The following is a 23,537-nucleotide window of genomic DNA, read 5'->3' as shown; positions in this document are numbered from 1 at the left end:
ATTTAATCATGTCACTGGATGCAGGGCAACTGGTGTACTTCTCCAGAGTTCATTTCCTAAGGACAATTCCAGCACATGCTGCAGTGGGATTTAACTGCTTTGCTGAAAAGAATGGCCACGGGCAGATGACAAGATAAATTGAACTTAATGTGGGGTTTTTCTGGTGTTACTCAGGGGAAAAAAAAAAATCCCCAAATTTGCCTGTAGTAATTGTAACATTGAGATAATCGTTATTAATGCTCTATTTATCTTGTAAAAGTCATCTTTGAAAATTGGAGGTGTGGGGTAGTTTGCTGGAGTCAGAGGTGGGTGTTGGCAGCTGAGGCCTGGCTGGAGGGTCCCATCTGTGGTGGCAGCTCGTGGACCCGCGGCTCGTTGGGTCGCTGGCCGGGGGAGACGGGCTGGCGCCGGGGCCGGAGCTGTCCGCCCTGCCCGGCTCTCGACGCGCAGAACCCGGGGCTAAGCGCGAGGGCCGTCTCCGCACATCCCTTGGGTCAGAGGCCTTGGTGCTGGGCTTCACCCCGGGATTTGAGCGCCTGTTTGCGGAAGAGGAAAATGGATAAGTAAATGCTTGGCCACGCTGAGGCTGTGCGCCGAGGGTGAGGGAGAAAATCCCACATTTTAACGGCTTAGAAACCATAAACCATCAAATTGATTCAGAAGCTGCCTGGCTTTCTGCAATCAGAGGGAACCTACAATAACATTTCTTGAAGTCATTTTGTCTAACCTGTTAAACTGGTCATATTTAAAAAAAGCACTTTGCTACTAAATGTTATGGGAAGCCATGATTCATGGTCCTGCCGAGCCATTTCCGTCTGGCAGGAACTTTATTAAAGGCAGCCCGTGCCCTGCCACCGCAGCAGGACCCCGTGCTCTCGGCGGCTCCCTCTGCCCGGCGCTCGCGTCGGGGGGATGCTCGGAGACGCCGCTTACTTCGGAGGAGATTTTTTGTTTAATGGGACACAAATCAAAATAGTTTAGATGTTGCTTTCCCTGCTGTGATGCTTTCCCTTAACTTTTGGAGAGGAGTATAAATTGATATTCAGTATCAGAGTGTTTTACAGGAGAGGTCTCTGCGTGGATTTATGGCGGCGGCTTTTCCATTTGTCTGCGCGGGGAGGGCAGCTCCTCTGAAGCCTTCCTCCACGGTCGCGGGCTGTAAAGCATCTGTGTGTGTCCCTGCTGCAGGGCCAGGAAGTGCTTCTCTGCAGGGGGGTTAAAGGCCTTGTTTTGGCAACCGCAGTACTTGGCGTTTCTTGTTCTGTGCCACCCAGCTACTGAGAGCCCCTACCCGAGGTTTGGGGGCCTGTTACGGGCTGTAGGACACAGAAGAAAAGGGTTTGTAACCCCAAAAGCCAGGCCGTAGCAGAGGGATGGGGAGGCTGGTGTCACCCCACAGAGAGATGGCAAAGATGGGCTGGTGGGGGTGTTGGTGGGGGAGACAGGCTGGTGTGAGCTGCCTGCTTCCTCCAGGAAGCATTTGGCAACATTTTAGGTTAAATACTTGTTATCTGTGGTTTTAAACTTGGTTTTGTTGGTTCAACTGGGTATGTTTGTGCAGAGGGTTTTGGCAAGACCCTGGCCGATGCTCTTTTGACCTCAGAAAAGACCCTCCAGTCTCTTTGGTACCCTGATGTTGTTGCTTCCCCAGCACATTTTTTTCAGCTTGTTTAAGGCAGTTTTGCTACCGATCAAAAAAATAAAAAAGAAGGAAAAAAGAAAAGACATCGTAGAACAAAGAGGTCTTGGTGCTATTACCACTGTGGGTAGGCTTTAAAGGTGCTGAGAGCAGAATTAAGACATTTACCTAGCCTCTTCCGATCACGCCAATGGCTGTGATCATACCAGCACTATATATAGATACAAGCATACTTGGAGACTGCAGAGCAAACTGCAATCCAAGATAAATGTGACATTTTATGGTGCTTAGAGTGCTGCCTTACAAAGTGTCCTGTGCTGCCTGCCAAGTTAGGAAGGTCAGGCATGTTCTTTCTTCCTTTAAATTGTCGTCTTGTCTTCCCTTCGTGCCCCACCTGCATGCCAAAACCCGCTACACTTTGTGTTTGCATTGTAATGTGGCCGTTTCAGAGTGCTGCTCTTTTGTTGCTCTATTGATTAGTAGCCGATCCATACCTAGAGGTCTATAATGTTCCTATGATTTAAACTTTAACAGTTTCATTAACTGTCAAGTACCTTTAGAGCAAAGGAATCCCGTATTTTAACTCACCTCTCCTTGCCAGTATAAGATTTGTGGAAGGAGACTTCTTTTTCCGAGAAATAAATAAATAAAGCCCCAGCTTTCCGAAAAACCCTGAGGCCTCAAGATCTGACTAGGAAAGAAAGAAAACCATTCCAAGATATTTAATTGTACAGGGGGCTTACAGGATTGATCGAGAGCTTAGCTTTTTACAATAGTCCAGTGAATAAGAAATGCTCCTGACAAACGATCGATGATGGGATAATCACTCTTTATCCCCCCTCCTCATTGTTACCTTCTTTCTTCCAGGAGAACAGGGTTCAGAAGTCAAAAATCTTTATAGACGCTGCTTTTAAATTAAGCAGAAAATAGACATTGACATATTTGTTAATCTCACCTAAATCATTACTGGGCCTGGCTGGTTTGACTGTACACCGTGAGTGCGGCAGATAGGCCAGAATACATGAGCGTTACTGGCTTAAGTGCATGGATTGCCATTTAAAATGGGGAGTTGTAGGAGCCTGTGAATTTAACATGGATAAATATATATAATTTTTTATTCTGAAGGTTACAAGAGTAGCTTCTCTTAATTAAAACCACCTTACTAGCATTTGAAAGGTTAGGTAACATTTATATTGGTAGGCACATAAAAACAGGCCTTCCCTAGAAGGAACCATCGTGTGTCTGTGTGTGTGTGTAAGTGTAAAAATGTAGGCAGACGGGAACAGGGCGGTGCTGGGTGACCCCGGCTGGCCGTGTCTGAGGGGGTCAGCCACAGACAGGCACGGGGAGAGCAGGAGTGTCATGCTGAGGCAGCGTGACGCTTTCCCTGGGACACTGTCTCAGCTTCCGCCAGGCCTGTGGTTTAGAGGCTTCCTGCGAACAGATTAAGATCTGATTTTCAGGCTTAGAAGCCTGGGATGGACTTTTCCTTGCATGAATTTGTCTGATCCCTTTCTGGGAGCCTGTTTGTACTTCTGGCACCCAGGTGACAATGGGTTCCACCGTTTGATTTTTGCCCTGTGTGAAAGTGTTCCCTGTTGTTGGGGTTTTTCACAGAATCACAGAATCGTCTAGGTTGGAAGAGACCTTGAAGATCATCCAGTCCAACCATTTTTGTAAAGCTTCTGCCTGGTAATTTGATCTGGAGGTGTTGGGAGGGACTCGGCTTGCTGGGGCTGCCTGCTGCCATTCCAGAGCCTGCTGCTGTCAGGCTGGACGGTGTCTGTGGAGCTGCTGAGGACCCCGGGACTCAGCTCTCAGTTGCACAATAGATGTTGATGTTGTGTTTAATCCCACTGACGTTCCTTCACAAAGGAGAAAAATTAAAACCAACAAAAGCTGGGTGGCGTTCACACACTCACAAAATGCAGTCGTGGTACTGAGGCCATAAGATAACAAGGGCAGGGAGCGTTGTCCTCCACCAGCTTTTGTGCCGGGTTCTCCCGTTGATTTCTCGTGCTCCTGGGTAGGACACCTCTTTGTTTTCTCTGCACGCTGAAGGCGCAGTCAGGCTTGCAGGGCCGGGGTGCAGGGCGGTTGGATTAACATTTGAATGGAAGGTGCCCAAGGACAGTTGAATGTTACAACCCACCAGTGCTTGGAGCAAGACTCATCCATGACCCGGCTTCGGATTGCCAGTGGCCTTGGCTTTAAAAGGGGAGGCGGGATGGGAGGCAGCTGCCTCTGAGGCCATGAACTTGCAACCAGAGCTGCTGGTGTGGGTGAGAGGTTAAAAAATGGCACAATTCAGCAGAGTATCCAGTACCATATAATTTGGCTCAGATTGCAATCTTTGCTTAAATTGAACTAAGATTGGCTCTAAATACTCTGCCTCTGCACAAGGACCTCTGGCCCGTGTGTTGGTGAGGCAGCGTAGGAGAAGCATCAACTTCTGGGCCAACTTTGACCTGGTGTAAATGACGGCAGGTTCAGCAGAGAGTTGCACTCTGGTTACGCTCCCTGTGGGCTGTTCCAGGGGGAAGAGGGGGTTTACACTCTTGGTTTGGCAAAGGGGCAGCTGTGGGAAGGAGCACCTGGGTCTGCTGCGGGAAGCGACCGGAGCTGCGACCAGCACGGTGCGTTACTCTGGGTCAGGCAGTTCTGAAATTAATGAGAAACTGTTTAATGCCTGGTTTTGTTTTCACCAAAGTTAATTTTATCAGAGCTGAATGTTTTAAAATAAACGAAAAATTAAGAACTCCACAGGACATTAGCATCTTGAGACAGTTTTATTCTTGTCCACCATGTCAGTCCGTGACTGTGACGAGTGTGTGCCGGTCACTTGTAAACTGAACGTGAGCAGTTTTGGCATCTCTGGTGTAACTTGTGTTTTCCTTAATGAGGCAGCGACTCCAACAGCTACTGGCAGGAACCAGCCTGCAGGAAAACTTGAAATTGTGTAGGTGGTTTTACACTGTCCATGTTTCTTGCTAAATGAACTGCGTGTTGGGACATTATTCTTTTTTAGGAGTAAGTCCAGTAAATGTCACTTAATTGATGGCTCAGCTCATTGGCATTTAAATGGAATAGAGTTTCCATGGTGAAAGCTCCTTCGAAGCTCTTGCCTGAATATCAGTGGCTGGAAATCTGGTCTGGAACACTCGACGTTTGACTCGAGACTCTGCTTGGCATTGCGGGGAGCTGACGGTCTGGTGTTTGTCCTGGCCAAACGCAGTCTGTATGCAGGAACAGAAGCAGCCTCCCCTCTCCCCCTGGGCTGTGCAGAGCTGCTCACCTTCCCTCCTTTGTACCCCGCTCTGCTTTCCTGTCTCTGACATGTGGCCGTGCCCGGTTGCAGGTACCCCCGAGCTGAGCCCTGCTGACCGAAAAGAGCTGGAGACCAAGCTCAAGGAGCGGGAGGAATTCCTGAGTCCCATTTACCACCAGGTAGCCATGCAGTTTGCTGACTTGCACGACACGCCGGGCCGGATGCAGGAGAAGGGTGTCATAACTGTGAGTATCCCCGGGGCCATCCTTGGAGGGTTTGACACTGGCAGTCTCCAGTGGGACAAGCTGCTGCTGCCAGCGGCCTGTGGGCCTGCAAATAAACAGAATCACAGAATCATCCAGGTTGGAAAAGACCTTGAAGCTCCTCCAGTCCAACCATGAACCTCACCCTGACCATTCTCAACTCCACCAGATCCCTCAGCGCTGGGTCAACCCGACTCTTCAACCCCTCCAGGGATGGGGACTCCCCCCCTGCCCTGGGCAGCCCATTCCAACGCCCAACAACCCGTTAAGTCTGCAAAGCTCAGATGTGGGAGTCGTTGTATTTCTCTTGTGCAAGTGGTAGAACCAACTGTACAATGGCTGCAAGCCTGGTTTTGCTGTCTGGAGCAAGGCGTATATATTTTTCCACATAAATGTTGTCCCTCACTCATTTCTCCTTCTCCACTTGTGTCTTGGGCAGGACATTCTAGACTGGAAAACTTCCCGTACCTTCTTCTACTGGAGATTAAGACGTCTTCTTCTAGAAGATGTGGTAAAAAAGAAGATCCATGATGCCAATCCTGAGCTGACGGATGGGCAGATCCAGGCTATGCTGAGACGCTGGTTTGTGGAAGTCGAAGGGACAGTGAAGGTAAATGGAAAAGCAGTTTCACCAGGGCAATAGTCTTTTCTGGGCTTACGTTCAGTGAAGTTCTCTCAGGTGGAGTTTGATCTCTGGTTTTAAATTGTAATGTCCACAAACATTTTTAGGTTATGAAAGAGAATGGCCCCTGCTGTTCTTCCTCCAAGCGTCCCATGTCCCTGGGTCACACAGGGCTGGGACAGGGACAGGGATCAGCAGGGAGCTCTGACTGCCAGGGCCGGGGGTCACCTTGGCACCGCCCGCACGCCCCACACGAGAGCGCTCTGGGGGATTCCTGGGCCTGCGCTCAAACTGGGAAGGTGGCAACCTCTGAAGAGCAACCTCTGGAGCTGCTCTTAGGTGGTGTTTGTCACAGTCCTCCAATCTGAGTTCTTACTTATTTTATTTTATTTTTTTTTATTTTATTTTTCTATTTTTTAATTTTATTTTTCTATTTTTAAAAATTTTATTCTATTTTTTGAAATTTTATTTTTCTGTTTTATTTTTCTGTTTTATTTTATTTTACTTTAGTCTATTTTATTCTATATTTAAAGTCACAAACACTCAGGGGTTCCAGAAACAGGGGGGAAGTGTTCTCTGGAGGGCAGCAGGCTTTCCAAGGTAGTGGCTGAACGTCTTTAAAAGCAGGCATCTCGTTAGCTAATACATTACACCAATCAAGGAGAGTTATCTTAAGCCACAATTAATCTGCTCCCTGGCATATGTTGATAGGAAAGCATCATGCTGTTTCTTAATTAAAAGCAAACGGATTAAAAATGATTAATAAGAGTATTAAATATTCTCCTAAACTAAAAGCTTTGGGATTCTCGGGTAAATCTAGCTTTACGCAGGTCTGCAACCGTAAGGCAGCTTCTTGGCTTTTTTATTTTTTCCTTTCCCTGAAATCTTCCTAAGTGCCCTACTTTGTATGCAGGGAGCATTTCTGTCATGTCTAGGGGCAGAAGCAAGGAGCAAAACCTAACGAGTTTAAAATAATAAGAAGAAAAACCAATGAAATAAGCAAAATCTTGAGGTTGAAATGACATCACTGATTTAAGACAATCATATACATAATGTTAGGGAAAAAAATAATCCTGATTTCTTATTGAAGTGTGTCAGGCAGGACCAGCGCTGGGGGCTGGAAGGGGCTTCCTCAGAGCAGTGCTGGCTCTCCCCTGGGGGAAGGAGCGGGAAGAGGGAGAGGATTTCTGGCCTTTGGAAACTGATAATTAAATATATAAATGAAGAGTGAGCAGTGCAGGGGCTCATCGGCCCGAGTGCTGCCTTTGTGCTCCTCTCCGCTGGCAGAGAGGAGAGGGGACATGTTCTGCTGCTCCACGGGGCTCCCGGGCCTCAGCAAACACGGGGCCCCTCCCCAGCGAGGCTTCACCTTTGGGTGCAAACACCCCTTGGGTGCTTCTGCCTCCCGCTCCCTGGGCAGCCCCTGAACTCTCCCTGCTCCCGGCCAGGCCACGGGATCCGGGAGGGTCAGGGGTGTTGGAGGCTCCCGGGTGTCCCCACGTGCCGGGAGGGTGCTGCGCGGTACTGCGCTGAGCTCATTGTCATTCTGACTTTGACTTCGTTAGTGATAACAGAGAAGGATAGTGCACCTTTAAATGACGAGCTTTGTGTTTAATTACCCAAATAAAATGACATAAATATGAATGAGTGCTAATGGCGGTACTTGCTTTTCCGGAAACCATTAACAAAACGATTCTTAAATGATTTGTAAAGAAAATGAGAGGAGAAGAGAGGAGCAAGAAGGCTATTAGGCGTCTAACACACTCCTGAATTATTATGTAGTCAACTACCTAGCAAATATCAGGTGAAATGATCTTGCAAAAGGAAAAAAGGGGTTTATTGCTGAGGCTTTTCGGGGATGTGGCCACCCCGGCCTCCTCCGCAGAGCACACACCTGCGGGGCGGGCTCAGGGAGGGGGTTGCTGGGGGACACCAACACCGGGTCAGTCTTTAGGTGACTCCTGGTCCCCTGGCAGCCGAGCGCTGGGAAAAGCCCCAGATCAGCTGCATCTCTCACCACCCCCCACCCTCACCTCAGCCTCAGTCGTATTTCACCCAAACTTGGGCATCTGATCTCAGAGGGAAACGGGGATTTTAGCCCAGAGAGCTTAGGGGGCTGATGCAGGTAGTTCAGTGGCAGCCACCGGCAGCGATTCCCTTTGGTCCCATTTATGGAAGGAGAGGCAAAAGAAATAATGAAATAGTATCACCTTTTGACTTTTTTGCTAACTGTTCGTTGCGTTTATAGAAACTCCACGCACCGGGAAAACCACAGAGGGCTGCCAGCCAAATGTTTGAACCTGTGGCTGCCAATAATTGCAAGTTCAATTTTGGGGAGGGCGCAGGCAGCGGCGGCTGCCCGGTGACACGTGCGGTTTGTTCGCAGGCGTACTTGTGGGACAGCAACAAGGACCTGGTGGAGTGGCTGGAAAAACAGCTGACGGAGGAAGAAGGCGTTCGCTCGGTTGTGGATGAAAACATCAAATACATCTCGAGGGACTACATCCTCAAACAGATACGGAGGTGAGCCAACCGCGCGCGCTGCCCCTGCGGAACGGGGATTTTTAAAAGCTCAGGCTCTGATCTCGGCCTCGTGCGCTTCCCCAGCGGAGGAGAGTGGATTCATTGGCCTTTTTGTGTGGCAAACACAGAAGGAGTATGTGGAAATGCAATTTCCTTTGGAAATGCAAATAGAGGGGCTGGTGTGGAACAGGGACTTGTGCAGCGTCCGCCCCTCCCGCTCCCCAGCACGTGCAGGTGCCTCGAGCAGAATCACAGACCGGCAGAGCCGGGCTCTAACCCAGCAGTGGCTGCGTTCCCTGGCCATGCTGCTCCTCACTGAACCGGGAGCCGTGAGGAGCCAGGGCATGGGAATTTCACTCCTAATGGGTCTTGTCTCCATTTGAGACAAATGGAAAATTATTTTAGAGGGCCGCATGCTGCGTGAAGCAAGGAGAGAAAACAAACTCTCTGAGCTGTGCTACTGCTGTCGAAGCGGTGTGTTGGCCACGCGTGGACAGAATGTCCTTACGGCTTCCTGCCCTTGAATTTTTGTAGCCCCAGACTTCCCAGGCAAGTTACCTCGTTTCTTCTGTGCTCAATGTCATAGAAGGCCCAGTTCCTGCGACTGCCGTCTTGAACTACACCAAATAAACCCCCAAATACTAAATAAACGTTGGCGGAGTATCTGTTCCTCCTGCTTGTAAGTCACTGTGCGCATTTGCACAGACATTCATCCAGCAGAGCCAGTTAAGCCTCGTGAGCCAAATGCTTCGCTGGACTTGAAAAGATCTAATTTTGATAATTTTTAGGTCCTAAACTGGAGGTCTCTTAAAGCAGCTTTGCCTCCGAGGCAGCAGAGCTAAGGGAGGGCACCCAACTGTGGAGCGAAGCTCCTGTGGTTTCCACACCCCATGTCTGATCCGTAGGGCGTCTTCTCCGTCATTTCCACCAGTTTCTCCATCTGGGGGACGGGGAGGTGTGGGTGCTGCTGGGGGGAGCAGGGTGAGCTCCTGGGCTCCCCGTGTCCACCCTGGGCCTGGCCTCTCAGGATTTCAGCCTCTGTGCGCGTGGGGACAGATCTGCCACCCGCAGATCAAGTGGCGCGAGGGGCCTTGGAGCGAGGGCAGCTCCTGCGCCGGTCGCTGTTGGCTCACGCCGGTGCCTCGTCCAGCCTCTCCCGCAGCCCCCGCAGCTCAGTTCTCCCCTCCCCGGGCCCGGCGGGAGCCGTCAGACACGCTCCGGGGCTGCTGTCTCTTACCTCTCGCCTCTTTCCAGCCTGGTCCAGGCCAATCCCGAGGTTGCCATGGATTCCATAGTGCACATGACCCAGCATATATCACCCACCCAGCGAGCCGAGATCGTGCGGATCCTCTCCACAATGGACTCGCCTTCTTCAACATAAGAGCATCGATCTCCCACATTCCTCCCTGCCCGGTACAGTGGAGGGGTGAAAAAAAAAAGCAAAAAAAAAAGCTCAGAATTGCCCTTTGTCTGCTCGACTGTGACCACTGTACCGAGACGGGGAGGCTCAGGGAAACGCTGGAAGAGTGACATTTTTATTTTTTCAAATCAGACTGACCAGAGGAAGTGTGCTCTTTGGCCAGAGACACGAGGAAAATGTATAAACACAAGCGCCTGCGGAATTGAGTTACAGCTGTCTAACTGTACCTTATTTATTTAACAAAGCGTGACTGGACCAACGCATCGGTGCGCTGCTCGAACGCGCTACAGCCAGGCAATGAAGGGTGCTCCGGTACCGTGAGGTCTCGGCGTAGCAAAGCAGGGGCTCGTTTAAATTCCACCCCTGCGCCCCCGCCTGCTTCTCTCCTCGCTCCCCGCCCGCTCGCAGCAGCTTTGTGCTGACAAGTGCCAACCTTACCCCCTGTGAGAGCGTCGCCGAGGACGGGCGCTGCCTCCCAGGAGCAGGTGGGAGCCCAAGATCCTCCTGCCTGGCGGCCGGTGGGTGAGGGGAGCCCACCGCGGCTTGGCTCTGTATTTCAAACCTCTCTTGTTACTTTGTAGTAGAGGAAAAAGACCCCAGGATTTATGCTGGTGTGGCCAGGGCTGGCCCCACGCCGGCGGTGGGGGAGGCTCCCGGGTGTCCCAGGACTGTGGAGGTGGCGGGGCGGGATTTTGGAGGCTGAATCCCGCTCACTTTGACTTGGTGCCCAGTTCCTTTAGAGCAGGTCAGTAAAGCGTGCGAGAGGCCCTTCTAGGAGGAGGTGAAAGAGGAGACCAAACCGTGGCTGCTCGGCCATTTCTGCTCCTCCTTCCCTACTTTATTTGGAGGGATGACAGACATGGGCAGCCCCACTGTGGCATAAACTTCCCGTGAGCAGGTGACTGGAGCAGAAAGCAGCCGTAGCCTGGCAGGGTACGGGCAGGGAAAGGACAGAGTCAGATACACCAGCGGGATTAGAACTGCGACAGGAACTTGCCTAATGCCTCCCCGCAAAGCTCTTCTCTGTCACCCGGCGCTGGCTCAAGTGGAGCTGCCTGCGCTTGGCTGGGGAAGGCACCAGTTCTTCACCTGGGAAGACGGAAATAGAAGAAAAGTTATTTTGGGTGATCTCGTTCTAATGGTCCCTTTTTGCAGCCGGTCGGGACTAACCCTCTCCGTGGCAGGTGGGAGCGGCGCCAGCTCTGAGCCAGGCGTCACCGCCAGCTGACCCCGGCCCAGTCTCTGGCTTATTTCTAAGCTTTTTTTATTTTCATGGGCCTCCTGACGGTACTAAAAGATCAGAGAAGCTGGAGGGAAGCACGGTCAACCCCCAGTACACAGGTACTGTTACGGAAGTTGGTCTAAGCAGAGCTGGAGGGCTCACACCAATAATTGTCTTAAAGTATTTCAGATTTCACAATTCCTCTTGTAATGCAGCAGGGAGGGGAAGGGATGTTTTTACGAGAGAATGAATGAACGATGCTGCCAGTGCCTCACACCCTTCTCTGCGCGTGGTGCCAGAGCTCCTGGAACACCCCAGGGTGCAGCATCGGGGCTCACTGCTCCTCCCGGGGGGGGAGGCGCAGCCCTGCCCCTGCCCCGCGGAGCCGTGGCACCTGAAGGACTAGCTTTTTCTTAATAGTTAAGAACCCTAATTTGACTTAAAAGACATTGGTTTTGCCTCTTGAGCCCCCTGAACAACCCCCAAAGACGCTTTAACTTATGCCAACATGGGCTGCAGCAGGACAGAGGATGGCTCGGCCCGGCAGCACCACGCGGGGCGTCGCGGTGTGGGCGACTCGTTGGGCTCCTGTCACCAGGATTTCCTGTGTGCTGGTGTCACAAATTGTCCCTTAGCCAGGGAATCTGCGGGTGTTCGGGGACCCACTGCTGGGGTGGGAGCTGTCGCTGTGTCAGTGTTCCAGGCGCTGGGCCAGGCTCCACTTCATCTGGGGGTAAAGCAGCTCCAAAAAAAGAGCCGTTAGGTCACATGAGAGCTGGTCTGAGGTCAAAGTCCGGCACTAGCCCCGCGAGCCCAGTGGAGGGCCCGGCCATTGTCCCCTGGCCGTGGCCGCAGGCGTGGGGGGCGGTTACCCAGCGGGGCGGGGGCGGCGGGGAACCCACCCTCGGTACATACGGTTCTCGCTGGTGCTGAAGTATTTCACTTACCTCAATTTCTTTTAATAAAAAGAATGAATTACATCTCTGTTGCCGGGAGTGGAAATCTGTCACCCTCATCCTGAGCACCCCTCGGGGAGCTCTGCTTTTCCTGAAGGCGAGAACAAGGAGTTTTACCTCCCGAACGAGGGCTGGCGGCTGCTGATGCTGCGAGGATGGAGCTGAAGTACCTCGCGCTCTCGGCCGTGCGCCGCCTCTTGCCGGGCCCCTGTTGCAGCTCTTGTTCATGTCAGAATGTTTGAAATAAACCACCTGAGACATGACCCCATGGGGCACAGCCCGTCCCGACACTCAGCCAGCCGGAGAAGAGCGTCCTCCTATGAATCAGGCACCAGAATTTACCTTCCCCCATCTCCGCCGTGTGCCCTGCGCACCCTCAGCACCGCGAGGAGCTGGGCTGGACCCGTGGCACCAGGGCAGAGGGAGCAGCTCCTCGTCCCAGTGCGGGCTCTGGTCTCTGCCCGCCGCCCCAGCACAACTCCCAGCTGCCGCTGGCGGATTTATTGTCGTCTTTAATTGTACAGTGACCAAACCAAATGGAAAGGAAACCCCCGCCCCAGCGAGGGCTTCAGAGGGTGGCGGGAGAACTTCCCGGCCCCTCTCCCCGGCGCTGTTACGTGGGCAGGGAGCTGGGCAGTGGGGGCCGCTGGAATGACCCCCCAGGACTGAAGGGTGGCCCCCACCAGCCCTGGAGCTCAGTGACACAAACACCTTCCAGAAGTTCCCTGTTCTAAAGGTGAGTATTAGGGTGATGTTAAACTGGACCACGTGAGCAAACACAACTCCAGCGGTTATTTTTCACCCATTTCTCAAACCAGAATCCTGATGGTTAAAAACATAAATCACCTTAACAAACAATATGACTGGGGGTGGGTGGGTGAGGGGACGGACCCTACTGAACTCCAGAAACACATTTAAAACTCTTTAGCCTAAAATATCTACATATTAAAATGCCAAGAAAAGAAGTACCAAAGCTGTAAGCTCTCAAAAGCCCAAGATCAAAGTGCCATCATCTTTTAATGTAAACCTTTTGTTGCATCAACAGTCTTAAGAGGGATGAGAGACATCAAAATAAAAACTGAGACAAACTGTGGCTTTGTAGCTGTTTTTTGTTTTAGTCTCTTCTCTCAATTTGGGCCATGAAATAGGTCAGCTCCATTACTGATCAGCCTTCCCACAAATATTTAAAACAAATTGAATTGCACACCCAATACCCATCACAATTACGCCAGGCACAATAACTAAATTAGCAATTCAACAAAATAATTGGAAATGCGATTCTCTCTATTCCACAGCCTCCCTCAGGGGTTTGGCCGATCTATGGGGGGAAAACTCTGCTTTACTAATTCTGCAGCTAATTAGAGACACACTTGTAAATGAAGTTGTTTGTCTGAAAGTTGAAATTCTTTGCTATTGTGGGGTTGGGGGTGGGGGGGAGAGGATTAATACAACCCCCCCATCACACACATAATTCCCCAATACACCTTCTAGTTGCTGTGCAATGTTTTGCAAAGGTATAATGCCCATTTGTGTAGGTACTAATTAGCAGCTGTATCATGAATTAATAAAGAATTAATATTCTATTGGGGGGAGAAAATATCTCACTTGCTGTTAATTGGCAGCATTAAGAAAACTTAGTGGAAATCATCCTGGTTATCTGTGCCCTTATTAAAGAGCACTCCAAGGTTCTGCCCCCGCCCCGCAGGACAGGACCCTGCCAGGGCGGCTGCTGCTCCCTGCAGGGTCAGGGCAGGAACTGGGGGAGCAGCGCCTGCCCCAGTTCACCCAGACTGGGCATACTGGTGCGTGATGCACAGTCTAGCCTCCTGCCCCCCTCCCCGGCCAAGGCACCATCCCTGGGGCGTGCCGGGGGCTGCGAGGGGCCCCCCACCGCAGCGTCGCGGCAGAGCCTCTGCGGGCGCTGGCTCTGGCGAGTTGTTACTCGGGGATTACACAGGCTGCGCTTTCTCCCGCAGCACAGTCGGATCCAGGCCAGGGACCGTTTTCCACGCCAGGCACAAAGCGCTGCCCTTACTGGCAAGGTCGGCAGATGAAACGGGGCCTCCTAAGCTGGCACTGCTGGCCTAGGTTCTCCCCGTGTATCACAGCACCCAGGTGGGGGGGGGGGACGGCGGGGAGAAAAGCCTGCTTAAACACTGATAAGTAAATTCAAAAGCATGCTTAGGAGGGCTTTGACTCTTATCTCTTCAAACAATATGACCGAGAAGTTATCACATTTAAAGTGTTTCATATTACCCTTTTAACATTACATCCAGCTCGCACGCTCAAAATAAGAAAAAAAAAAAATAAAAATCAAGTGCCCTGGTGCTACAACTTTAAAGGACACAGAAGTCAAACTGGAAAGGGGTGGCAGCGCCCTGAGCCTCGACCCTGAGGCGACAGCGGACTCGAGCGGGCACACGGTGCTCCCCGTCAAACAGCCTCAACGCCCAGCAGCAGGACACCATTCCACCAACACAAACTTTGGAAGCAGCTGATTTACTGCCCTCGCTGCCTTTCGGAAGGGTGGTTATTAAACCATGAGATTTTAGCGGTGTTGGAAGAGCCCAGGGCTCTGCTGCTGCTCAGCAAGGCCGTGGGTACAGTCTGAGGGGTGGGGACACAGGCCTTGCCGCTCGGCGTCGCGCTGGGGAGCCCGAATCGATGGCGGGGATGGACGGATGGAAGGGACGGGACGTCACCAGGACTTGCATGGAGGACAGTTCCACCCGAGCCCCACTGTGTACCCCCACAGCCAACGGCAACATTTAGCATTTCCACCTGGCAAATTCTGCCCTGCGAGTGGAGGGGGCCGGGGAAATCAATGCCCTTCCCTGAGAGCTGCAGCTACTGCCTCTCTGCAAGCCAGCCAGAAGATGTATTCACCCATGATACGTGTGTCTTCCACACACAGTCAGTACTCACCGTGGCACTTCTTATTTTCTAAAGGCAGGAAAAACGCTACGTTCTTCCAGAGGGTGGGGAGCCTGCCCTCCGCGGCCGCCTCTCCCTGCACTGACCGAGGGCCAAGGCCCAGCACCGGCGAGGAACGGGGGAAAGAAAAGCTCCGACGGCAGCGTGGGGCTGGCAGCTCCTCCTGGCACAGCCGGGCCCGCGGCTGCCTGAAGAACAGGCAAAAATCCCGGTGGTACTCTGGTTGGAGGAACTGGGTTTAATCACATTATCACACTTTTTCTTCCCTGCTTTAAAAAAGAAAAAAAAAAAAGTCACAAAAGACACGTGGGGTAACACGCTGTCCCCTCGCCCAGAGGAACTGGGTCTGTGACTGGGAACTGGCCCCTCACATCACCCGCACGGGGCTGACCCCAGGCTACGTGTGTGGGGGAGGCAGAATTCAGCCAGAACTGTGTTTGTACACAGGTGCGATTTTTTTTTTCTGCTTTTAAACCCAGGATTTCACAAACCAACCGCTGCTCAAGCCAAGTGTCTGCAGCCGAGGCGGTTCCCCCGGGCTGTGGTGGGCTCTGCTCCGCGCAGCACTGAAGGTATTGGGGTATTTACTGGAAGCAGGTGACTAGAAGGGAGACTTCAATCTGTAATGATGAGGTGCAAAAATGATTAATTAATATCAGCTCTGCAGACAGCTCCAGGGACACAGTGTAGTGCAACAATGCAGCTATAGAGAAAGTCTAAGGGGAAAAAAAATAAATACAGAATTGTGTTGCAACACCTCCTGTTTCAAGTGGATGCAGGACCCGGGGAGCAACACGGCCGGAGCAGAGGGAGCGGGGTCAGCGCTGCGAGGAGATGCAGGGTGGGATCGGCAGCTCCTGCACACTGGGCCTTGTCTGCTGGGGCAGCACAGGCTTCCCTCCATCGCTCTAACCTGTTACAGACTTAGAAATGGTATTCTTATTTAAGCTTAATAAGAAAAAATAATTTATAAAGTTAGTTACCCACTCAAAAGCCAGTTGCTTTAGTTGCCCACTCAAAAGCTGGTCGGCTCTAACTTGGGCAAGGAAAAATCCAAAAGAACCTCATCTTGCTATGAAGTTTCAGTTGGTGAACAGAAACATAAATCCTACTGCCAGCCCTTATGTCACGGCAACGTGTGCTGGGTGTCACGAGCACAGCCCCCGCCGCCCGCTGGCAGCCGCCCCACGCCTGTCGGAAGCCCAGGCAGGGGCTCAGCCCCCCAGCACCATGGGGACGCACGAGGACATGCGGCAGAAGCTCCCCCACGCCACCAGCGCGACCTCGTGGGGTGAGGGTCTCGTCCCACCAGCGCCCTGATCCCCGAGACCGCTGTGCCGAGTCTGAGCGTGCCCAGGGCCCTGGCAGCCCAGCGACGGCCGGGGCTGAGCTCCCGCTCCTTCCAGCCCGCCCCGCCGCCTCTAAACCCCCCCCACATTTTGGCCGTTTGCTGCCGGCGCAGCCTCTGCAAAGTGACGCGGAAGATGCCGGATAAATATCACTCTGCTGGCGGGGCTGAGCGAGGCCGTGGCTGCTGGTGCCTTTCCTGCACCGATCAAACTTGGGCAATCAGTTCAGAAAGCATTTTAATTAGCTGGCGCAAAACAAAGACAGTGCAGTTCATGTGGTCACAAGCAATGGCCATCTTACACACGAATATATGCACATATTATTTACGCAAGATAACCTCCATTTCAGATTGATCACAGCAGGCTAACAAATTCCCCTTATGGGGATTTAATTTCCGGCTTCTGACCTTTGGATATAAAAACCCCACAAAACCCTTCAAGTGAGTCATCTCCTCCGGCCGGTTTTACATTCCTGCTGGCATCCTGCAACAGTGTGCCATGGTGATGGTGAAGACAGGATGGCTCAGAGTCACGATCAGCAGAAATAATTAAGTGTACAGGATCAATGCTGGACTGAAAAATTCACCAATATGTTCTAATTGCAGAAATATCCCCAGATGTAGCCCCATGTTGTGCTCATCACCAGTCAGCAAATGTCCCTGTGTGCAGCGAACGCTCATTCAGAAACGGGAGAGTGACCTGGAAGCCCTGGCTGGCTGCGAGGGAGAGCACCTTTTCTCTGTTTTAAGGCCATGTTAATTATGTAAATGACATTTAAATCCTCTTGACTCAGTGAAAAATAAAGTCACACATTCCAGATATGCAGCCAACGACCAGAACAGCACGCTTAAACACCCCCCCACTCCCTCAAATAAAAACCTCTAAGGATTTAACACAAACGTGGGCGACCCGTGGTCCCTGCTGGTCTGACTCGCGTGAGTTCCCCCCCCCGGCACAACACTCCGCCCGTGCTGAGCAGATTGCAAAATCAAGGTCAGGAATTTAAAGAGAATAGTTAAAAATGGATTGTCTTTGGGAGGAAGCAGAGTTCATTTTCAAGCTAGAGAGGAGGGCATTTAGCCAAGCTACGTGTCTACCCCTGACTCTTCTTCCCGAGCCCATGTGGTTTAGCAGTAACCGTATTTGATGTGAGGTTTTTTGGAACGAACCAGAGCTGGAGGGTGCTCCCAGGCAGAGGAGATGCCACAAGACGGTGCTGCTCGGGCGCTGGCCAGGCCGGGGACGTGCGATGCAGAGCGGCCAGTGGGGTCAATCCTGGCACGAAGACCAGCTGCTAATTCTGCTCCAGTTCGTCAGGACTCGTGATTTTTCCAAACAGCGAACGATAAAGCTCCGTCCTGAGGAAAAGAGGAAGGAGGAGGGGGAAAAGTTACTTTTCAAGGTCAAAACGGAAGCAAGAGGCTGCCAGCAAAACCATCCACTCCTTAAAATGAAAAGGCCTTGTATAATTAAAAATGCATTCGACAATCCTTATTAATAAATACAGGCAAAGGGGAGAACTTGCATAAGACCAATCACACGCAGTACAGAAATATGTAAATAGTTCAGTGTGGCTGGATACCATATCTCTAGAGAATGAGGTTTTCTGTAAGTTTGCCCTTTACAGACAGGCTCTTCAAGTAAGAAAACAAGATTGAATATTTTAATAGGATGTATGAGACCACAGAGCCAGAAGGAGGATTCAATCAGACGGTCTACGTGGGACTATAATTTAGTTTTCATACATTTTCTTGGACTTGACGGTACTTGAAAAACAAGGAAAATGACCCAGCAACAAGATTCCAATTAATATCACATATGCAGCAATTCTGATAACAGGAGTAAGCTTCCCTTTAAAAAAAAAAAAAAAAAAAAAAAAAGTGGGCTGGTGTTACTTATCTTTAATTTTAGAACCAAAGTAACCTGAGAAGAGAGATGGGGGAAAAGGAGAGAGCATTTTTGTAAGTCATGCATTTCTGGAAATCAAGGAAAAAGCATCGGGAGAGCCTTATATTTTACATATGCATTTTCTATGTTGTAAGAGAATGGCCCACACAGAGCGGGGTGTTGGTTACCCGTTGGACAGGCGCTAACCAGGGTCATCAGAGCAGTAACCAAACCATCCCACTGCTGTGGGCCTGTGTCTCGATGCTTTGTTGGGGCAGCTGCTGCAGAAGCCAGGCCAGGAAACCTGCCAGGATGGGCAGAGAAAAGAGACTTCTCCACTGGTCAAGAATGAGTCAAACATGGCTTCGAAGGACGAGGTTCAGACCTGACAGGTACACCCTGATTTTGGATGGCTCCTCAATGAAGCCCACAAGGACCACTCTCGCTCGGGACTGCTTTGATGCCTTGCTCCTTCACAGATCAATAAAAGATGGCAATGGGTTTGAGAGCTGTCTGCTTCCTGCAGACACTTCCACTGGAGAAAGTTACCTGTCAGCCTCGCGAAAGAAGGAACTTCTAAGTTTTGAACAGCGATGGCAGAAAAACACCACCCATTAATCCCAGGAAGACAAGGAACAAAGTATCCGTTCCAGCAACGCGGGAGGACGGACAGACCTGCACGGCCACTGAGACAAGAAGCCATTCTAATTCACAGGGCCACATCTCTTAAATTAATTTTCATTTAGAAGCTAATTAACCAATCAGCCGCTCTACCCTCAGAAAATGAGTCTGTGGTGAGGGACGCGGCTCCTTACCCAACAAAATGGTCGACGCCGTGTTTTGTGTGCAAAGCTCAGCCGAGACTGTGAAACCACAACTGGAGTTTCTGTGTTAAATCAGGAGCTTGCGCAAAGGTTTTGGCAAGTTTAACACAAACGCAAAATCAAAACACTTCTGGAAAACAGAACTGATACTTGAAAAGCTGAAAACTTTGAGGCTTGAAAGAAAAAAGAGGAGGAGGGAGAGGAATGCCTTATGCAAGCCTGTAACGTTTTCCATCTTTCCTATTAACTAATAAATGCAACTCACTTTTGCTGTTTCAACTGAGAAATCAGGCGGCAGGAGGCACTACTGCCAACAAGGACATTGCGACTTCACGGCTCCGTTGAATGATCGGAAGGAAAACGCAGAGCGACGCTATTTAGTCCTCTGACGATTGCAGCCCTCCAGCCCCGCTCAGACCCCGTCATTACACTGAGCCAACGCTGCCACGGGTGCCGCAATCCCGATGAAATTCCCGGGCAGCGCGCAGCGGTTCCCGTCCGCAGCAGGGTTCACGCGTCGGGAGCAGAGAGGGAAATGCTGAAAGTGGTGCTGATAGAAGATCATTTCACACTCAGGTGGGCAATACCTGCGCTTTGCTCCTGTCAGGAGGCTGAGCAGTGTGGGTACTTTGAACAAAACACCACCGATGCCATTCTTTCTCCCCTCGCTCTGGTCAGGCCTCATTTTAAATAAACTTAATTGCACCGAGAAAAACAATCTACGGAGATAAATGACAATACCAAAGGCACCCACTTTGCTGGTTTCCAGCCTGCCTGCTCGCTCTCAGGCCAGAGGAAAGCGTCCCTGCACAGCAGCACCCTCCTGGCAGCCAGCAGCAGGCTCTCACACCTTCTCTTCTCGGGATTGTTTCCATTTTCCCATCCACTGTAGGGATGCTGCTGCTGTTCCCTGGCTCGGGGGTTGAAGCCTCTTGTCTGTGCAGCTCCTGCCGTCTGTTTGTTTTAATGCATGTGCTGGGCACAGGCACTAACCAGCCAAGTTCGATTCTCGGCTCTTAAATAACACCCGGCTGTCACACACGGACTCGCTCCCATCCCTTTGCGCTTTGCTGAGGAACAACATCTCCACACGTCTCCTGCACTCTGTAGGCTCCCCCCAGACTTTGCACAGCTGACCTAAACACCATCTCAGACCTTAGTCCTGATCCATCACGTGGCGCTGTGGACACGGCTGCTCCCTGGGAGGACCCAGCGCTCCCACTGCAGATGGCTCCGCTGCCCTCCACCGACATGAACTCCGCGCTGCGGGGATGTTCTCTGTCCCGGCTATAAACCCACGCTCTCCTCCGGCCACTGAGTCACTTCGGCTGAAGAAATCCTCTTCCAGAGCCTGTGTTAGCACTGCCAGGGGCACGGATTCGCTCCCAGGCAGACCCGTTCAGCCTGGCCACGCTTGCAGCAAACTGCACACAGGTCTTCTCCCCCTCCTCTTCCACACGCCGGGGCCAGCGAGCAACAGAAACTGCTTTTATTTTGTCCACAAGCCTCACTCCCAGGTAACAGGCTTCAAACCTTCTGGCTCCAACTGCTTGCCAAACACACCTCAAAGGCCTTTTTCAAAATTCGAAGGGGACTTTGCTCCCAAACATCACCTCCACTGCACAGAGGGGCTCCCCTCTGCAGTTTCTCTACATATGCCCTCTTCCTTTTATACATTTGTTCATTTTTTTACAGTCCTCAGTAACTTAAGGAAGTTCAAACACAATGTGCATGTTCTGGGGAACTCCACAGAAACTAGCCCAAGACAGCAAGTTTCTGTCTTTTCCCGGTGAGCAGGCAAAAGCCAAATGTAATGTTTCTCTGCAGCCCGCCTTGGCTTTTTCCCACTGGTGAAGAACCAGCCTCCGCAGGCTTTTGTCTTCATTTTTGTTTTTTGATCGTTTTCTGATGGGTACAAGAGTTCAGGGATCAATGCTGAATTTTCCTCCAATCCTACAGATTTTAAATAAACAGTCATTTTTCAAGCAAGCAGGGCTGAGGGAGACTTCGGCAAGAATTTGTCTTCGCCGGCAGAGAAACGTTGCCAGCACTGACAGACTCCGACATTCGCGCCCCGGGTTTCATGGGTGCAAGCCCAGCACTCCCCCCAGCCCCCATCCTCCAGGCACGACGCCGACAACCTCTGCTGAAGTAAAAATTCCAGTGGAGCTGTTTGGATAATAACACAGCATGGGCAGACATCCTGGCAGAGGGTGACAAGAGAAGGAGGGAAATCAGGTAACCCCACCACCCCTGAAACAGAACACATATTTCACCCTGGAAAAAAATAACAAATAACAAATAACCCAACCTTTTTTTTTCCTCTCCTCATCATCTAGGCTACCTTTCTTCTACAGCATCTCCCCTCAGCAGGATTTAACCATGCAGAGAGTAAAACTCATCAATCCTCCAGGTTTAACCTTGTCTGTGTTTCAATTCACCAGGGTAAGTGTGGATTTTAATACTTTCAGCCCCCTTAAGGCTATGCATAATAAACTTGGATTTTGGTTAAAAAATATAAAACTTCTCTCCTCCACCCACATATATTAAACATCAGACTTGAGCCACTGAGTTGAAACAACCCACCCCGCTGCAAGTCTGCTACCTCCAGAAGAAGGAAAGGTGACTTTAGCACAAAGAGGTGCTGGTCTTCACAATGTGCTGAGGAATAACCTATGTGAGTAATTAACAGCACTTACACCTCAGGTGGAGAGTGTGGAAGAAGCAGGTCGATACAGGGGTCTTCCTTGAATTAAAATTTAACTTACCCTTTATTGCAACCTACAAAAGCAAGTAATGAGCACTAACATTTTTATTTCTTTTAAACTGTCATTTAGGCTGTAGAGGGGATAATTACCTATTTCCACTGTAGTAAGGTTTTATCACCCTTAGTGAGGCATTTTCTAATTTAATATTTTTACTATATTATCATAAAACCTGTTTCTGGAAAAAATGATCACGAACCACACAGCCATTTGCCATAAAACATGTGTGTGTAAGTACCCTGGCTTAATTATTTATGCATTTCTTCTGAGCGGACTCCAAAGGCAGCGTCCGGCGCAGGTGCTCGACGCACCGGGCGTGCTGTGCCCAGGCTTCCCGACACCGGGGCCCGCTCCACAGGCACCCAGAAAGTTTGCACAGCCCTTTCTTTCCACGCACCAGCAGCCTGAGACAAAAGGTATATGTGAGGGAGGTGTTTTATTCTGCTCCCCGTGCCTCCACGCTGTTAGAAGAATCCCCTTTTCAGTGCAATCTGTGGCTGTGGCTGCCGGTGGTGCGGGGGGAGCGAGGTGGGCAGGCTGCAGCCCCCGCGGAGGCCGTTCCCGTGTGAGCCCCAGGCAGCAGCTCCACTGTCCTCCCCTTCGCGGCTGAAGGCGCGCGTGGCCCTTGGCATGGGCAGAAGGGGTGCCAAGGCCCGGCTCGACCCCAGCCCCGCGCGCAGCCCCCACTCCACAGCACTGTGGAAACACCGATCCGCTTCCCACCACCCAAAGGGCTGATTTCATGTCAACAATGTTATTTTAAAAAATTAAATAAAAGCAACAGCTGCTGCAGACAGTGAGCTCTGTGTGCTCATTGACCAGTGGCCTTTACCACCATCCAAATCCCAGGTATTGCTGCTACACACATTTTATAGGCAAAATCCTTGCAACAAGAGAGCAGGGAAACACACACACAGAGGGCAGGAGTGCCCTGGGTGAATAATAATAGCAATAGCAGAGTTGATGAATATATGAATCATCAAAATATAAATCATAAAAACTGTTAACAGTTCCCCAGGAATCTCCTTTGCCCATCTGCAGTAGCACTACTCCATCAAATATACAAAGGGGAAAACAAACACATACCTGCAGATGGGAGGGGAGAACAGCTAATGCTGTACTATTTAGTGGAATTACAGTCATGTTACTTCTTGTTTTTAAATATAGTTCCGTAAACCAGTAGAAGAACAATATTAAGGGGAAAACTCAGTTTCTGGTGGGTTTTTTTTCAGAGTGTCACTAATATAGCAATACTGCATGTGTCACTGCTGTGCTGTTTTAGTAAAAATACCCTCCAACAAATTTCTCTACTTTTTCTCATGTACCTTTTACTTGTCTTCTTCCAGGCCAAAAAAATAAAATAAAAATTTAGAACATGCCACAAGCAGTACTGAAATAACTATACCTATCCCATTCCTACTGACATCTTCCATTGGGAACAATGAATTTTTAATTCACAAAAACTGGCAAAAGACAGAACATGAACATCCATGAAGAAAGGGAGGATGACAAACACATGCCTCCTGATGAAGACTGAAGCTGGTTGTGGAACAGATGGCTGGTCATTTTCTTGGAAAACTTTCTGTCTGTATCCTAAGAAATCTTTTGTTGAACAGTGTGAAATTCAGAACGTGAGGTGCCAAGCAAGAAGAGCAGGTACCCAGGAAGATAAAACAAGTTGAACCCCTTTATTTTGCTATTTCTAGTCAAAGGCTTTACCCTAAATCAGCACGTGGGGTGTGGGATTTGGCTCTGTACTCACACACCTTCCTCCCCGCGTTCCCCACTCCGGCACTGCCGCAGCGACAAACCCAGGCTACGGGCGATGGCGCGGAGCAAACGGAGCAGCGGCCACCGTCCACGCA

General features: G+C 50.7%; 2 protein-coding genes across 15 annotated transcripts in view; one reads left to right on the top strand and one right to left on the bottom strand.

Annotated features, from left to right (window-relative positions):
- Positions 1-11,937, top strand: part of ACACA (acetyl-CoA carboxylase alpha) — a 132,621-nt gene extending 120,684 nt beyond the window's left edge. For all 8 annotated transcript variants that reach the window (XM_074845426.1, XM_074845424.1, XM_074845425.1 and 5 more), the window contains 4 exons: positions 4,998-5,152; positions 5,610-5,780; positions 8,179-8,315; positions 9,570-11,937. In XM_074845426.1, coding sequence (XP_074701527.1) covers positions 4,998-5,152; positions 5,610-5,780; positions 8,179-8,315; positions 9,570-9,696 — 590 coding nt within the window. In that variant the 3' untranslated portion in view covers positions 9,697-11,937. The remainder of the gene's footprint in view (positions 1-4,997; positions 5,153-5,609; positions 5,781-8,178; positions 8,316-9,569) is intronic.
- AATF (apoptosis antagonizing transcription factor) overlaps positions 11,922-23,537 on the bottom strand; it is a 59,936-nt gene continuing 48,320 nt past the window's right edge. The window contains exons 12-16 of one of the 7 annotated variants that reach the window (XR_012625771.1): positions 17,366-17,554; positions 15,343-15,770; positions 14,839-15,116; positions 12,084-12,230; positions 11,926-12,004 (exon numbers count right to left, since the gene is read on the bottom strand). Coding sequence is in view for 1 of the 7 variants with exons in the window: in XM_074845430.1 (XP_074701531.1) it covers positions 17,491-17,554 (64 nt within the window). In the remaining 6 variants the exon portion in view is untranslated. Of the gene's footprint in view, positions 12,005-12,074; positions 12,231-14,838; positions 15,117-15,342; positions 15,771-16,420; positions 17,555-23,537 lie in introns of those variants that run through there. The other 6 variants (XR_012625772.1, XR_012625774.1, XR_012625770.1 and 3 more) reach the window with 6 other exon arrangements.

This window comes from Strix aluco, chromosome 19 (genome assembly GCF_031877795.1).
Source record: "Strix aluco isolate bStrAlu1 chromosome 19, bStrAlu1.hap1, whole genome shotgun sequence".
NCBI classification, from domain to species: Eukaryota; Metazoa; Chordata; class Aves; order Strigiformes; family Strigidae; genus Strix; species Strix aluco.
This window is presented reverse-complemented; position numbering and strand designations above follow the sequence as displayed.